The 18,449-nt window shown below is 35.3% G+C and overlaps 1 protein-coding gene across 1 annotated transcript; it reads right to left on the minus strand.

The window, feature by feature from the left end:
* Window positions 1-13,276: 13,276 nt before the first annotated feature.
* On the minus strand, window positions 13,277-13,556 carry LOC122743273 (26S proteasome complex subunit SEM1-like). Its single transcript, XM_043988107.1, has one exon. It carries the CDS (start codon window positions 13,545-13,547, stop codon window positions 13,335-13,337), a length of 213 nt encoding a protein of 70 aa, XP_043844042.1. The 5' UTR covers window positions 13,548-13,556; the 3' UTR covers window positions 13,277-13,334.
* Between the last annotated feature and the right edge of the window lie 4,893 nt (window positions 13,557-18,449).

Below are 18,449 nucleotides of genomic sequence, written 5' to 3' on the forward strand. Positions count from 1 at the left end.
GACAGGGAGGATCAAAATATAAAATCAGAAGAGGACAATGATAAAACACCTACATGGGGAAGAGGTCTTGCTCTCAAGACCAAAAAGCCCTGTTGGAAGAACTTAAAAAGGATTTTATAAACCAAATAAGAGAGGTAGAAGAAAAATTGGGAAAAGAAATGAGAGTTATGCGTGAGAGAGTCAATAGCTTGGAAAAAGAAAATAATGCCTTAAAAATACAATTGGATGAATGGAAAAGGAGGTACAAAAGCTAACTGCAGAAAATAATCCTTAAGAGTCAGAATTGGGCTGATGGAAGCTAATGACTCAATGAGACAACAGGAAGAAGTAAAGCAGAATCAAAAGAATATAAAAGTAGAAGAAAACATCAAATACCTCTTTAGAAAAACAACAGACCTAGAAAATAGATCCAGGAGAGACAATATAAGAATAATCAGACTACCTAAAGAACCATAACCAAAAAAAGGGTCCAGACAGCATATTTTATGACATCATCAAGGAGAACTACGCCAGTGTCTTACAACCAGAGGAAAAAGTAGTCAGTGAAAGAATCCACCAATCATCTCCTGAAAGAGACCCCCCAAAAGAAAACACCAAGGAATGTCATAGCTAAATTCAGAACTATCAAGTAAAGGAGAAACTACTTCAAGCAGCCAGAAAGAAACAATTTAAATATCAAGGAACAACAATCAGAGTTACACAGGACCCAGAAGCTTCAATATTAAAAGATTATAGGGCTTGGAATATGATATTCTGAAGGGCAAAGGAACTGTGATTACATCCAATAATGTACTACCCAGCAAAATTAATCATAATCTTTCAGGGGAAAAGATGAGTATTCATAAAATAGGGGACTTTAAAACTTTCCTAAATGAAAAGCCCATAAGTGAACAGAAAATTCAATCTATAGATACAAGACTAAAGAGAAGCAGTTCTCAGGGGAAATTTTGTATCTCTAAATGCCTCTGTGAATAAAATAAAGAAAGAAGAGATCAACTGATTGGACATACAACTAAAAAAGATAGAAAAAGAGCAAATTAATAATCCCCAAATAAATACCAAATTAGAAATTCTGGAAATTAAAGGAGAACTTAATAAAATTGGAAGTAATAAAACTATAGAATTAATAAATAAAACTATGAGCTGGTTCTATTAAAAAACCAATAAAATAGATAAACCTTTGGTTAATTTGATTTAAAAAAAATAAAGACAAAGACCAAATTACCAACATCAAAAATGGGAAGGGCAAACTCACCATCAATGAAGAGGAAATTAAAGCAATAATTAGGAGCTATTTTGCCCAACTATATGCCAATAAATTTGATCATCTAAATGAAATGGCTGAATATCTACAAAAATATAAACTGCCCACATTAACAGAAGAGGAAATAAAATCCTTAAATAAGCCCATTTTAGAAAAAGAAATTGAACAAGCCATCAGTGAACTTCTTAAGAAAAAATCTCCAGGGCCAGATGAGATTTACAAGTGAATTCTACTAAACATTTAAAGAAAATTCATCCCAATACTATAAAAAATATTTGAAAAAATAGGTGTAAAAGGAATCCTACCAAATTCATTTTATGAGACAAATATGGTGCTGATACCTAAACCAGGAAGAGCAAAAACAGAGAAAGAAAATTATAGACCAATCTCCCTATTGAATATTGATGCAAAAATTCTAAATAGAATATTAGCAAGGAGATTACAGCAGTTTATCACCAGGAAAATACACCATGACCAGGTGGGATTTATACTAGGCATTCAGAGCTGGTTCAACATTAGAAAAACTATCAATATAATTGACCACATCACTAACAAAACTAACCAAAATCATGATTATCTCAATAGATGCAGAAAAAGCTTTTGACAAAATAGCACTCATTCCTATTAAAAACACAAGAGAGCATAGGAATAAATGTAACTTTCCTTAAAATGATAAGCAGCATCTACCTAAAACCATTAGTAAGCATTATATGTAATGGGAATAAGTTAGAGTCATTCCCAGTAAGACAGGTATGTCCATTATCATCTCTATTATTCAATATTGTATGAGAAATGTTAGCCTTAGAAATAAGAGAAGAAAAAAATTAAAGGAATAAGAATAGGCAAGGAAAAAACAAAATGATCACTCTTTGCAGATGATATGATGGTATGCTTAGAGAATCCTAAAGAAGCAACTAAAAAAAACTACTTGAAACAATTAACAACTTTAGCAAAGTTTCGAGATATAAAACAAATCCACATAAATCATCAGCATTTCTATACATGACCAACAAAACTCAGCAGCAAGATATAGAAAGAAAAATTCCATTTAAAATATCTTTAGACAATATAAAATATTTGGGAGTTTACCTGCCAATACAAACCCAGGAACTATATGAACACAATTACGAGACACTTTTAACACAATCAGATCTAAATAATTAGAAAAATATCCATTGCTCATGGATAGGCCAAGCTAATATAATAAAAAGGACAATTCTACCTAAATTAATTTACTTATTCAGTGTTATACCAATTAAACTACCAAAAAATTATTGCATAGAGCTAGAAAAAATAACAAAATTCACATGGAAGAACAAAAGATCAAGAATATCAAGGGAATTAATGGGAAAAAATGCAAAGGAAGGTGGCCTAACTGTACCAGATCTAAAACTATATTATACAGCAGCAATCATCAAAACTATTTGGTACTGGCTAAGAAATAGAGAGGTGCATGAGTGGAATAGGTTAAGCACACAAAACAGCAGTAAATGAATATAGTAATCTGTTTGATAAACCCAAATTCTCTAGCCTCCAGGATAAGAACTCACTATTTGACAAAAACTGCTGGGAAAACTGGAAAATAGTATGGCAGAAACTAAGCATAGGCCAACATATTACACCATACACCAAATTAAATTCAAAATAGGTACAAGTTCTAGACATACAGGGTGATAACATAGGCAAATTAGAAAAGGAAGGAAAAGTTTACTTGTCAGATCTATGGAGAGGAAAAGAATTTATAACTAAGATGAGATAGAGAACATTATGAAATGCAGCATGGATCATTTTGATTACATTAAATTGAAAAGCTTTTGCACAAACAAAACCAATGCAAACAACATTATAAGGAATGCAAAAAGTTGGAATAGTGTTTCTGATAAAAGCCTCAATATCTAAAATATGTAGAAAACTGAATCAAATATAAAAGAATACAAGTCATTCCCCAGTTGAGAAATGGTCAAAAGATATGAACAGGTAGTTTTCAGATGATGAAATTAAAGCAATCTGTTGCCATATGAAAAAAATGTTCTCAATCACTACTGATTAGAAAAATGCAAATTAAAACTATGCTGAGGTACAACCTCACACCTATCCAATTGGCTATTATGACAAAAAAGGAAAATGATAAATGTTGGAGAAGGTGTGGGAAAATTGAAACACTAATGCTCTGTTGGTGGAGCTGTAAACTGATTGAACTGTTCTGGAGAGCAATTTGGAACCATGCCCAAAAGGCAATAAAACTGTGCATTCCCTTTGATGCAGCAATACCACTGCTAGGTCCACATCTTAAAGAGATCATTAAAAAAAAAAAAAAAGAAAAGGACCCACATGTACAAAAATATTTATAGTTGCTCTTTTTGTGGTAACAAAGAGTTGGAAATTGAAAGGATGCCCATCAATTGGGGAATGGCCAAACAAGTTGTGGTATATGAATGTAATGGAATACTATTGTTCTGTAAGAAATGATAAGTAGATGGATTTCAGAAAAACCTGGAAAGACTTACATGAATTAAGGCTGAGTGAAATGAGCAGAACCAAGACAAAATTGTACACAGTATCAATAGTTTATGATGATCAGCTATGATAGACTTAACTCTTCTCAGCAATACAATAATCCAATTCAATGTCAAAAGTCTTATGGTGGACAATGCTCTCCACATCCAGAAAAAGAACTGTGGAATCTGAATGCAGATTGAAACATACTATTTTTACTTTTGTTGTTGCTTTTTTGTTATTGTTCTTGTTTATTCTTTCTTGCATTTTTTCCTTTTGTTCTATTCTTCTCTTACAACATGACTAATGTGGAAATATGTTTAACATGATTGTAATGTATAACCTTTATCAAATTGCTTGCTGGCCTTGGGAGGGAGGAGGGAAGGAAGGGGGGGGGGGAATTTGGAGCTCAAAAAATATCTCTACGTGTGATTGAGAAAAAATTTAAAATAAAAATATTTTTTTTTTAAAGTTAAAAGGGATCCAAAACAATCCCAAAGAACTTTTTTTTTTTTAGTGAGGCAATTGGGGTTAAGTGACTTGCCCAGGGTCACACAGCTAGTTAAGTGTTAAGTGGCTGAGGGCGGATTTGAACTCAGGTACTCCTGATTCCAGGGCTGGTGCTTTAACGCCATCTAGCTGCGCCATCTAGCTGCCCTCCAAAGGACTTTTGATGAAACATACTATCCATCTCCAAAGAAAGAACTGATATTGATGGAACAGACTTTTAATCAAGTTTTCTTGTACAAAATGACAAATATGGTGATAGTTTACATAATCATACATGTATAACTCATATATGATTGTTTTCTGCCTCAGGAAGGAGGGAGGGGAGGGAGGGAAAGAAGAATAAAAATTGGAACCCCTAACTACAAATAAAAATGTTTCTTATTAAAAAATAAAAATAAAAAGTTAAAAGGTCACTGAACTTGTATTAGAGTAACAGTAACATATTCTCTTCCCTTCGGTGTCACTTACTAAAGGGTAAAAACAGTGGCCTCTTAATTATTATCCTCTACCTCACCCTCCAACCCATCCTAAAATCTAAAATCAGATTACTCATATTCATGAATAGTTCTGAACATGCCATTCTCAGTCAAAGTTCATCACTGGCTCCCTATTGCTTGCTGAAAAAAAAAATCCATACTCCTTAACCTGGCTTTCAATACCCTCTACTATTTGGGCCCAACCTATCTTCCAGCTTTATGTATCTTGTTCTGCTCTCTTTTTACTTAATCTATACTCTAACCAACCTGGGTTACTTACCATTTCTTTTTTTTTTTTTGTGGGGCAATGGGGGTTAAGTGACTTGCCCAGGGTCACACAGCTAGTTAAGTGTCAAGTGTCTGAGACCGGATCTGAACTCAGGTACTCCTGAATCCAGGGCCAGTGCTTTAACCACTGTGCCATCTAGCTGCCCCTGCTTACCATTTCTTAGCTGTGTCTCACTGTCAGCACCGTGGCCAGGGGTAGTGGGGTACCTGGAAACTGTGAGGGGAGTCAGCACTTCACAAAGGACAGCACCGCACCCCTGCAAATTGAACTGCATTCCTTCACCATTAGGAGTGTGCAAGGGTGTGTACTGGAGATTTTAAGCAAGAACAGATGAAACTGCTAATAGTTGTAGGCTGGCTATTACTACATAGATGTATCATAGTGTAAGTTGCTTTTATAAGTTGATCAAGATTTGAGTGAGTTCCAGGGGCTTGGAATGAGTGTGACAATGGTATTAGGACTTCTGCAGGACCTTTCTGATATACAGATATGTTAGTGTATTATACCTGAAACCCAGGTCTAACAACTGGAAAGGTGTCCAGGGAAGATACAAATGTTTCCCTTTTCCCTAGGGTGTCTTATGCTGTAACAATGTCTAGTAAGGCTGGGAACTAATCTTCTAGGATAAGCTGAGTCTAAAATACTAGTTCCTTCCTGCCTACGTCTTCATCTCTTATACCATCACTGTTGGACACTATCCATTCATCCTATGGGATTTTTATTTTTTTAGTGAGGCAATTGGGGTTAAGTGACTTGCCCAGGGTCACACAACTAGCAAGTGTTAAGTGTCTGAGGCCGGATTTGAACTCAGGTCCTTCTGAATCCAGGGCTGGTGCTCTATCCACTGCGCCATCTAGCTACCCCTATCCTATGGGATTATTAACACTAACATCCACATTTTTCTGCTTTTGTTTACAACAATACCTTTCCTAGGAATTCTACCCATGATTAGCTGTCAAAATCCTACCCATACTTTAAAGTAGGGGTTCCTAAACTTTTTTGTGTCATGGACATCTTTGTCTGGTGAATCTTATGGATCCCTTGTCAAAATAAATTTTTTTAAGTGCATACAATAAAATACATAGAATTACAAAAGAAAACAATTATATGAAAATATGGTCATATTTTTAAAACAATTTCATGAACCGTAGGTTAAGGATCTCTGATTTAAGACCTGACACAAATACTACCTTCTCCATGAAATCTTCTTCCATCCCTCTCATCTTTAATCCTCACCTATAATTTATTGCCTTCTTTGGAATCCTAAAAGAATTTTATATCTTTCCTTTCTACTTATTAACTTGTTCTATGAGGATGAGAAGGTTCTTGAGATGATGTTCTTGAATGGTGGAAGGAAAGAGGTGGAGATGAGAGGGTTCTTGAGGTGATGCTTTACAAAGAGTGGTGGAAGGAAATAGGTAGAGGTGTTTTTCTGAAAAAGAGAAGATAACAGGGGGTGATTGCTATCTTCAAGAATTTGAAAAGCTGGCATGAGGAAAATTTATATTTGTTCTGATTGGTCCCAGAAGGCAGAACTAAGATCAAAGGGTAAGGTTTAAATAAGAAAATTTTAGCTTGATGTAAGGGAAATTATTGTAGCACAATAATTTTATCCAGAAGTTTAATAAAGTTAAATGAATTGTCACAACAGCAGACCAAAAGTGCCTAGGAAGCACCTAAGTCAGCAAGTATCTGCCTTGCTTGCCAAAGAGAGAGATGGCTGCCAAAGGCAACATAGGGTTAGAATATAAACTCGTTTGTAAAATCCTACAAAGAAGGATGATGGATGATTATGAGCATTATTATCTCATAAAGCAGAGAGAGGCAAAGGAGAGAAAACCAGTTTAAAGAAAGCTTGGCAAGGTATCTGCTTCTACAAAGTTATACCAAGGGCATTTAGAGATGAAAATGGAAGAAGGATAACAAACAGAAGGAAAAAGGAAAGATTTATAATCTTTAAAACAAACTATTTTCTCCATCCACAACAATAGAACTACCATACTTCCTAGATATGTTTAGAAAAGTAGAATTGACCCTGACTAAAAAGAATAAGGCAAGAAAGTAGCCAGATTGAGGGTATTGAAAAACTGATATTCAAGGAGGGAAATAGAATATAGTCATGGTGAAAATCTCAGACCTTATTATTATTTTTAAAAGGAATTCACAGTTGACATATATGCCTACTCTCCCATCTAAACAAAATTTTTATGAGGATTGTATGCAAAAAGAGAGTATCCTTGGTAAGGAATAAACAGGCATTTGCAAGCAATATCCAACAACAGACATCTTTACCAATTCCCAATTAAAATATGTAGGAAATTTAATATCTAACTATATGTATTGTTTGTGTATTATGAACAAGCATTTGATGTAATAAACACTACCTTATAAGTTCTTGTACAACAAAGTTTCTCCTATCCACACGTGAAAGTTAATGGAGTTTTCTAAGAGGCATAGCAACAGAAATTGGTGTTCAGTTATTTCCGTCACGTCCAACTCTTTGTGCCCCACTTGGTTGGTTGTTTTTTTGGCAAAAACACTAAAATAGTTTGTCATTTCCTTCTCCAGCTCATTTTATAAAATGAAGAAACTGAGGCAAACAGAGTTAAGTGATTTGCCTAGGGTCACATAGCTAGTTAGTGTCTGAGGCCAGATTTGAACTCATGAAGGTAAGTCTTCCTGACTCCAGGCCCAGCATTCTGTTACCTGTTCACTTAGGTGTAACAAAAATAGCCCTGTTCAATGATCCCATAAAACAGGAAGATGTACACTGCCCAAAGTTGTTTGCAAATGTGATAGAGGAGATGCCATACAGACTCTAAATTGAAGGAAGATTCCTTGTGGATGGTGCAGTCCTCAAGATGCTCCTGTTTGTGAAACACATTCTGCTTAATTAATATCAAACCACAGAATATTGCAGAAACTCCTAGATGGGATCTGTAATAACTGAAAGGAATTTGGCCTGCCCATCTACACAGGAAAAGCCAAGTGAAAAAAAGAATGCCTGTTCTCGAGATGGCAACATGCATTGGGATAGATAATCCAGAGAGCTTGTCTGCCAATGTCTCTCGAACAGAGAGTGCAAGTAGACAATGAGTCGGGTCAAGAGTTAAACAGGAAGAAGAAGATAGACTGAATTGTTTTCAGGAAATTGCAAAGCTCCTTTAGTGGTCTGAGGATTCCCATGAAAGCAAAGGCCCGTATTTTTAATACCAACATTATATCAGTGTTACTATGTAGAATTGAGATGTAGAATACAACAGTCTTTGAAGAATTAAAAATGCCTATCACACAGAAAGCAATGGAGAAGAACATAGTGGATATCTGCAGCCTACACCATACTACTAAGGAAGAACAGAAATAAATGTTGTCACTAAGGAATATAAAATAGAATGGGAGGAGCAGCTAGGTGGCGCAGTGGATAGAGCACTGGCCCTGGATTCAGGAGGACCTGAGTTCAAATCCAGCCTCAGACACTTAACACTTACTAGCTGTGTGACCCTGGGCAAGTCACTTAACCCCAATTGCCTCACCAAAAAAAAATTAATAAAATAAAATAAAAAATAGAATGGGAAGATGAGGTTGTCACATTGTGAGGACTGACAGATATATGTCCATAATGTTCCACCAATACTCTCTCAATGTCAGGAGAAAACAAAGAAGTCATCCAGCAACTTGGGTAGGAATTCAGCAAAATTTAACAAAACCATCAGTCAAATCTGAAAGTGTTTGCAATGGTTCGCACCCATGATCCTCCACCTCTAAGAAGAAATATGAGAGGTTCATTTTCTCATGTCTTCTTTAGAGCTAAGTAAGGTCATTATAAGAACAAAGTGTTCCATTTAATTTTATTTTTGTGCCTTCCATTTATGTTGGTGGAGTCACTGTGTATATTGCTTTCCTGCTTCTGCTTATTTCACTCTGATTCAGTTTGTATAAGTCTTCCTGCACTTCCTTTAATTCTTCATATTCATTATTTCTTATGTCACAGAAATTACACATATGTACCACAATTTGTATCCATTTGTTTGGAGGCCATAACCTTGTATAAAAATTTCTTGGTATTTTCTACTTTTTAAAAAAATAATAAACATTTTTTATAGTTTTGGGTTCCAATTTTTATCCCTCTTTCCCTCCCTCCCATTACTCCTCCCTGAGGCAGCAGACAATCAGATGTGGGTTATACGTGTATGATTATGTAAACCATTATCATATTTGTCATTTTGTACAAGAAAACTTGATTAAAAGAAAAAATGAAAGAAAGTGAAAAATAGCATGCTTCAATCTATTTCATCAATATCAATACTTTCTTTGGATGTGGATAGTATGTTTTATCAGTATTCCTTTGGGATTGTCTTGGATCATTGTATTGTTGAGGATAGTCAAGTCATTCATGGTTATTCATCAAACAATATTGTCTCTATATACAATGTTCTCTTGGTTCTGCTCACTTCACAATACATCATTTCATATATGTCTTTCCAGGCCTTTCTGAAATCATTCTGCTTTCATTTCTTATAACACAATAATATTCCATCACCATCTTGTACCACAGTTTAGCCATTCACCAATTGATGGGCATTCCTTTGATTTCCAATTCTTAGCCACCACAAAAAGAGCTGCTATAAATATTTTTGTACAAATAGGTCTTTTTCTCTTTGGGGGGATATAATTTCTACTTTGAAACATTTTTCTTTGTATTAAGTATTTTTTTTGTATTAAGCATTTTTAAAAGAATGTTTTCATTTTTCTCAATTACATATAAAAACAAATTTTAACATCCATTTTTTTGGCAGGGCAGTGATGGTTCAGTGACTTGCCCAGAGTTACACAGCTAGTAAGTTTCAGGTGTGTGAGGCCAGCTTTGAACTCAGGTCCTCCTGAATCCAGGGCCAGTGCTTTATTCACTGCACCACCTAGCTGCTGCTAACATTCATTTTTAATAATTTTCCAAATTCCTTCCCTCTTTTTCCAACCTTCTTGAAAAGGCAAGCACTCTAGTATAGATTATACATGTTTAGTCATGCAAAACAAATTCCCATATTGACCATGTTGCAAAAGAGAACACAGATAAAGAAAGGAAAAAAGAAAGGTGAAGAAAACAATTTTTAAGTATGCTTCAATCTGCATTCAGACTTTATTAGTTCTTTCTCTGGAGGTGGATAGAATTTTTCATTGTTCTTTGGAATTGATTTGGATTGTTGTATTGCTGAGAAGAATCAAGTCATTCACTGTATATTAAACCTATTGATCATTATACACTATTGCCATTACTGTATACATTGGTCTAGCTCTGCTCACTTAACTGTGCTTCAGTTTATAAAAGTCTTCCTATTTTTTTTTCTGAAACTATCCTACTAATCATTTCTTATTGCACAGTAGTATTTCATCACAACCATATATCACAACTTGTTCAACCATTCCCCAATTAAATCTTGTTGTTATTTTTCCTTCATTCCTCGAGAGGAGCATGATATTCCATTATCCCCAACTGATGTGTATCCCTTCAATTTCCACTTCCGTGCCACCACGAAGAGTTGCTATAAGTATTTTTTGACATATAGGACTTTTTCTTTTTTATCTCTGTGATGTAGATATAGTAGTAGTATTGCTGGGTGAAAAGGTTTGGTTGCCCTTTGGTCCTAGTTCCGAATTGCTCTCCAAAATGGTTGGATCAGTTTACAGCTCCACCGACAATGCATTAGTGTCCCTGTTTTTCCACATTCCCTCCAACATTTGTAGTTTTCCTTTTCTTTCATATTAGCCAATCTTATAGGTGTGAGGTGGTACCTCAAAGTTGTTTTAATTTGCATTTCTTTAATCAGTAGTGATTAAGAGAATTTTTTTTCATATGACCACAAATAGTTTTGATTTCTTCTTCTGAAAACTGCCTGTTTTCCTTTGACCATTTGTCAATTGGAGAATGATTTGTATTCTTATACATGTGACTCAGTTCTTTATATATTTGACAAATGAGACCTTTATAAATTTGTATCAGTTATCTATTTATTTGAGAAACAAGGCCTTTATCAGAGTTGTAAAAAAAAAAATATTCCCCCCCAGATTCCTGCTTTCCTTTCAATCTTGGCTGCATTGGTTTTGTTTGTGCAAAATCTTTTTAACTTAAAATAACTAAAATCATCCATTTTACATCCGGTAATGACCTCTATCAGTTCTTTGGTCATAAATTCTTCCCTTACCCATAGATCTGACAGGTACTCTCTGCTCCCCTAATTTGCTTATAATACGTTTTATTTCTAAACCATGTGTAAATTTTGACCTTATCTTTCCATGCAGTATGAGATGTTGATCTATGCCTCATTTTCCCCAAACTGCTTTCTATTTTTGCCAGTAATTTGTGTCAAATAGCGAATTCATGGAACTTTGAGTCTATCATATACTAGATTACTATGGTCATTTACTACTGTGTGTTGTGTACCTAATCTATCCTTCACTCTATTTCTTAGCCAGAACTGGAGTGTTTTGTGGGTTACTACTTTATAATACAGCTTGAGATCTGGTACAGCCAGGCCACCTTCTTTCATATTTTTTAAATTGATTCTCTTGATATTTTTGACCTTTTGTTTTCCAAGATGATTTTTGTTATTACTTTTTCTAGCTCTATGAAATAAGTTTTGGTAGTTTGATTGGTATGATGCAGAATAAGTAAATTAATTTAGGTAGAATTGTCATTTTTATTATATTGGCTCAGCCTATCCAAGAGCAATTAATATTTCTGCAATTGTTTAGATGTGACTTATTTGTGTGAAAAGTGTTCATATACTTCCTGGATTTGTCTCGGCAGGTAGGCTCCCATGTATTTTACCTTAAATGTAATTTCTCTTTTTATCTTGTACTGCTGTACATCAACAAAATGCTCATGATTTATGTGGGTTTATTTTATATCCTGCAACTTTGCTGAAGTTGCTAACTATTTCAACTAATTTTTAAGTTGATTCTTTAGGATTCTCAAAGTATACAATCATATTATCTGGAAAAAGCAATAGTTTTGTTTCCCTAATTGCCTATTCAAATATCTAAAATTTCTTTTTCTTCTCTTATTGCAATAGATAGCATTTCTAGTACAATATTGAATAATAGTTGTGATAATGGTCATTCTTGTTTCACCTGTGATCTTACTGGGAAGGCTTCTAGCTTGTCCCTGTTCCACATAATGCTTGCTGATGGTTTTAGATAGAAACTACTTATTATTTTAATGGACTCTACATTTATTTCAGTGATTTCTAGAGTTTTTAATAGGAATGAGTGTTGTACTTTATCAGAAGCTTTTTCTGCATCTGTTGAGATAATCATGAGTTTGATTGTTTTTGTTACTGATATGGTCAATTATGCTGATAATTTTCCCAATATTGAGCAAGCCCTAAATCCTTATTATAAATCCCACATGGTCATAGTGGATGATCTTTGTGATATATTGTTGTAATCTCCTTGCTAGTATTTTATTTAATTTTTTCATTAAATATTCATTAGTGAAATTGCTCTATAGCTTTCTCCCTTCTTTTTTTGCTCTTCATGGTTTAAGTATCAACATCATGTTTGTGTTATAGAAGGAATTTGTTAGGACTCCATCTATTTTTCCAAATAGCTTAGATAGTAGTGGAATTAATTGTTCTTTAAATACTTGGCAGAATTCACTTGTGAATTCATCTTTGCCTTGTGGTTCTTTTCTTAGGGAAATCATTTATGGCTTATTCAATTTCTTTTTCTAAGAATGGGTTAAGTATTTTATTTCCTCCTGCAATTCATATTTTTGTAAATATTCATCCACTTTGCTTAGGTTATTAGATTTATTAGCACATAATTTGGCAAAATAACTCCTAATAATTGCTTTAATTTCATCTTCATTGGTAGTAAATTCACTCTTTTGATTTTTGATACTGGTAAATTGGTTTTCTTCTTTCTTTTTTTTTTTTTGAACATTTGAAAACATTTTTAATATGGCTTATTAAATAAATCCACATGGGCTAAACTGGGGAAAGGTCCCTAGGTTAAAAAAAACCACCGGGCTCCAGAGAAGCTGGGTAAGATTTCTCTGTTGACTTCCATGGAATAACAACTCAACACCTTCCCAACAAAGGACCACAAGGTGGGATCAAACCATTTATTCTTATTGACCTTAAATGAAAATACATCCCGGTATCAGAGGAGGGGCCTTGCGGGGTCCAGGTCCCTGCCAGCCCTGGCTCCTCTCCCTCCCTCCCTCCCTCCTGCCATGTCTTCCAGGTGTTGCCGACAGTTCTACGGGACTCTCCTCCATCTCCCCCAGCACCGGGCACTGCTATGAGGTCTCCATCTTGTATCCGTGTTTCTCCAGTTCAGTTCGTAACTGATTGGAGAAGTCGTCCTCGACGTTGTCATCATCCCAATTATCTTCCCAAACATGAGCGTCCTCGTCTTCATCTAAACCAGCCCAGTCTTTGGCCGGGAACTCCTCAAACTCATCGTCCTCCTCCAGGAGCCCCAGGTCCACCGGCTGCTTCTTCTCTGACATGATGGTGGCCGCCGCTGCCGAGCCCCTCTTTCTTTTTTAAAATCAAATTAACTAATGGTTTATCTATTTGATTGTTTTTGTTTTTTTTCACAAAACCATCTCCTAGTTTTATTTATTAGTTCAATGATTTTCTTACTTTCAATTTTATTCTTCTCTCCTTTGATTTTCAGGATTGCCAATTTTGTGTTTAATGGAGGATTTTTAATTTGTTCTTTTTCAAGTTTTTATTTGTAGTTGCATGCCCAATTAATTGATCGGCTCTTTCTCTATTTTATTCATGTAAGCATTTAGAGATACACATTTTCCCTTGAGTACTGCTTTCCCTGCATTCCATAAATGTTCATATGTCATCCTATTGTCATTATCTTTAATAAAATTATCCATTGTTTCTATGATTTGTTCTTTGACCCACTTGTTCTTTCAGATTAGATTATTAGTATCCAATTGATCATAAATATATGCTTCCATGGCCCTTTATTAAATATATTTTTATTTCATTATTGTCTAAAAAGGGTGCATTTAATTTTTCTGAATTTGTGAGATTTGTGAGATTTTTATGCTTTAATACATGGTCATTTTTTGTATAGGTGCCATGAAACATTGGAGAAAGAATTGTACTCTTTTCTATTCCCATTCAATGATCTCCAGAGGTCTATGATATCTAACTTTTCTAAAACTTTATTCATCTCCTTGACTTCTTTCTTCTTTTTTTTTGTTTGTTTGATTTATCTGGTTCTAAGAGGGGAAATTTGAGGTTCCCCTAGTAGTATAGTTTTACTGTTTATTTAATCCTACAACTGATTTAACTTTTCCTTTAAGAATTTGTGTGCTACACCATTTGGTGGATATATGTTTATTATTGATATTGTTTTATTGTTTGTGGTACCTTTTAGTGAAATGTTGTTTCACTGCTTATCCATTTTAATTAGGTCTATTTTTGGTTCTGCTTTGAGATTATGGTTCCTACCCCTACCTTTTTGTTATTTCAGCTGAAGTAAATGGATTCTGCTAAAGTAAAGATAAATTCTGCTCCAGTCCCTTATTTTTATTCTGTGTATCTCTTTGTTTCAAGTGTTTCTTGTAAACATCATATTGCTGGATTCTGGTTTTTAATCTTTTTAATAATTTCTGCTATCTGTTTCCATTTTATAGGTGAATTCGTCACAGTCACTGTTATAATTACTGTATATTTCTCTCCATCCTATTTTTTTTGCATCTCTCTCTCTCTCTCTCTCTCTCTCTCTCTCTCTCTCTCTCTCTCTCTCTCCCTCTCTCCCTCTCCCTCTCCCCCTTTCTCACTTTGTCCCTCCTCCAAAGTCTGTTTTGCTTCTGACCACTGCCTCACTTAATTTGCCCTACCTTCTTTCAGTTCTTCCACCACCTTCTCTTAACCCCTTCCATAGCTTTCTATGCCCAACTGAGTGTGTATATTATTCCCTCTTTGAGCCAGTTCAGATAAGTACATGGTTTGCATGTTGCCCACCATCCCTCATCTTCTCCAATATAAAAGCTTTTCCTTAAAACCTCTTTTATGTGAGATAATTTTTCCTATTCTTCCCTTCCCTTCCCATTTCTCCCAGTGCATTTCTTTTACCCTTTAATTTTTTTTTTAAATCACTTCATCATAGTCAACACACTATCATGCCATCTGTTTATGTGTATTCCTTTTAACTGCCTTAATAATGATATGGTTCTTGGGAGTTACAAGTATCATCTTCCCATATATGAACATAAACAGTTCGACTTTACTGAATCCCTTGATTTCTCTTTCGTTTTTCCTTTTTTGTGCTTCTCTTGAGTCTTATGTTTGAAAGTCAAATTTTCTATTCAGCTCTGGTCTTTTCATCAGAAAAGTTCTCTATTTCCTTAAATATCCATTTTTCCCTTGAAGGATTTTACTCAGTTTTGCAGGGTAGGTGATTCTTGTTTTCAATTATAGCTCTTCTGCCTTCTGGACTATGATATTCCAAGCTCTCAGATTCTTTAATGTAGAGATTTTGTGTTAATGTGAGATCTTGTGTTACCCTGACTGTGGTAATTGAATTGTTTCTTTCTGGCTGCTTGCAACATTTTCTCCTTGATCTAGGATCTCTGAAATCTGAGTATAATATTCCCGAAAGTTTTAATTTTGGGATCTCTTTCAGGTAGTGATCAGTGGATGCTTTCAATTTCTATTTTACCCTCTGGTTCTAGAATATTAGCTCAGTTTTCCTTGATAATATTTTGAAATATGAAGTCTAGGATTTTGTGGGATGCTTTTTGAGGTATGTGGGGAGGTAACTATTAGTGTGGTTAAGTTGTGTGGCTGAGTGGATAGAGAGTAAGCTTCAAAGCGAGGAAGATCTGGATTCAAATCCTACCTGGCTAGGTGGCGCAGTGGATAGAGACCGGCCCTGGATTCAGAAGGACCTGAGTTCAAATCCGGCCTCAGACACTTAACACTTACTAGCTGTGGGACCCTGGGCAAGTCACTTAACCCCAATTGCCTCACTTAAAAAAAAAAATCCTACCTGGACTCATTGCATTATAGGAACCTCTCTAAGATTATAAATTGCAGAGAAGATGCCAACTTGCATTAGTAGAGGGAATCCCCTTCCCTGGAGGTTTCTAATACCAACGTGATCCCAGGTCCAGTCTCTATCCATACTTTTGCAAGGAACTGTAGGGAATACAAAGAAATATGTCACAGACCCAGTTTTCAAAGAGCTTACAATCTAGTTGGGTACATAAGAAAGACCTGTTTGCAAATAAATATAAGGCCAATTCTGTACCCTGCCCCCCCCAATAAGGCAAATGATTTTTTTTTCAATGTTAGAGGTTTTCAAAGTTGGTAAATCTCTTTTCTCTTTATATCCTAAAGCCCCAAGCCCCTCAACAAATAAGATCAACTGCACACTTTTAAGACTTAGGATGAAAAACAAAAACAAAAGCAAAAAATGGGGTATCTAGGTAGTGCATTGGTTAAAGAACCGGCCCTGAATTCAGGAGGACCTGAGTTCAAATCTGGTCTCAGACACTTGACAACAACCAAAACCAAAACAAAACAAAGACTTAGGATAGCACCAAATCAGAATGAATCAAGCAAGATTAAATGGAAAAATAATTTAAAGATATAAGTTCCATACATAGGATTGTGGATTTAGATTTTCTGTCTTTATATGTTACTACATACTCCATCCTTCATTATCAAGCATCTATTGATTGCTGCACCTACTCATTTTACAGATGGAGGAAGTAAGGCCTAGACAAATTAAGTGATTTTCCAAAGGTAACACAGACAAGAAGTGCCACATTCAGGATTTGAACTCAGGTCCTTTTATTTAAAATCTAGTACTGTTTACATTTGGAAAGCTAGGTGGTACAGTAGATAGGGTGCTGGGCCTGGAATCAGGAAGACCTGTTTTCAAATCCAGCCTCAGACACTTCTTAGCTGTGTGATCCCAGGCAAGTCACTTCACCCTGTTTGCCTGAGTTTCCTCATCTGTAAAATGAGCGGGTGAAGGAAATAGCAAACCACTCCAGTATCTTTGCCAAGAAGACTCCAAATGGGGTCAGAAAGAGTCAGACATGACTGAACAACAATAATTGTTTATACTATATGATACATAATTGGTCTTAAATTCATTATCATTTTTCATGAAACTCTAGATATAGTTATTCTAAACTTTTTATGATCTTTGCCAAGAAAATGATTTCATTTAACTGAAAGAGGGGAGAACTTTTATGGTGAGTACTGTTCGAATCATTTTTGTGGATAGTGATTGCATTTACTTTTGCTATAAAAATCTCTTTATTGATGGTTGTTTTTAAGTTAAATGATGAGGGGCAGCTAGGTGGCGCAGTGGATAGAGTACCGGCCCTGGAGTCAGGAGTACCTGGGCTCAAATCCGGCCTCAGACACTTAACACTTACTAGCTGTGTGACCCTGGGCAAGTCACTTAACCCCAATTGCCTCACTAAAAAAAAAATAAATTAAAAAACAATAAGTTAAATGATGAAGCTTGTTTCTTACAAACAAGTAATTTATATATAAGCCAATTTAAGATAAATAATCACAGGCTTGATTGCTTTGGAAGCACTAGAAATGGGCCAATTAATAGAGATTACCTAGGGCAGAAATTCCAAGGGCCACTAAGTAAAAATTTTAGTAGAGACATCAGGGTTTAACATGTAGCTTAGAAGCAAATATCTCCTATGTGAATATGTGCCTTTTAATTTATAGTCATAAATATTTAGGCAATATGTTTTTTTGTTTTGTTTTATTTTAGTGAGGCAATTGGGGTTAAGTGACTTGCCCAAGGTCACACAGCTAGTAAGTGTTAAGTGTCTGAGGCCGGATTTGAACTCAGGTACTCCTGACTCCAGGGCCGGTGCTCTCTCCACTGCGCCACCTAGCCGCCCCTAGGCAATATGTTTTAATGGATAGAGGCCTATCATAAAAATAAGGAAGAGTTCAGTTTAAATATAGACTGACACATACTAGCTATTTGAGCATGGACAAATTGCTTAATCTCTCAGTACCCCCCAGCCAACTTTTCTAAGACTCTAAGAGAAGTTGCATATGTCTAGATGGGAAAAGTTTCCATACTCAGAGTCCCCATGTCAATGAAATCACAAGTCTGGATCAAAGAATTTTTAAATGTCTGTCATTTTTGGGTAAATATTATAAACAACAATGGTCACGCTCTTTTCTTTAAAAACAATATTTATTGATACATTTTTTAAAATTTTGACACAATAAGTATTTCCCACATATTAACAGAAACAATTCTTTTTACAAAATACATTCCTTAGGGGCAGCTAGGTGGCACAGTGGATAGAGCACTGGCCCTGGATTCAGGAGGACCTGAGTTCAAATCCGGCCTCAGACACTTAACACTTACTAGCTGTGTGACCCTGGGC

The sequence above is a fragment of the Dromiciops gliroides genome, chromosome 2 (assembly GCF_019393635.1).
Source record: "Dromiciops gliroides isolate mDroGli1 chromosome 2, mDroGli1.pri, whole genome shotgun sequence".
Lineage (NCBI taxonomy): Eukaryota > Metazoa > Chordata > Mammalia > Microbiotheria > Microbiotheriidae > Dromiciops > Dromiciops gliroides.

Coding starts and splice junctions, on each gene's coding strand:
- LOC122743273 (XM_043988107.1), bottom strand. CDS start 13,547: ATGTCAGAGAAGAAGCAGCCGGTGGACCTGGGGCTCCTGGAGGAGGAC.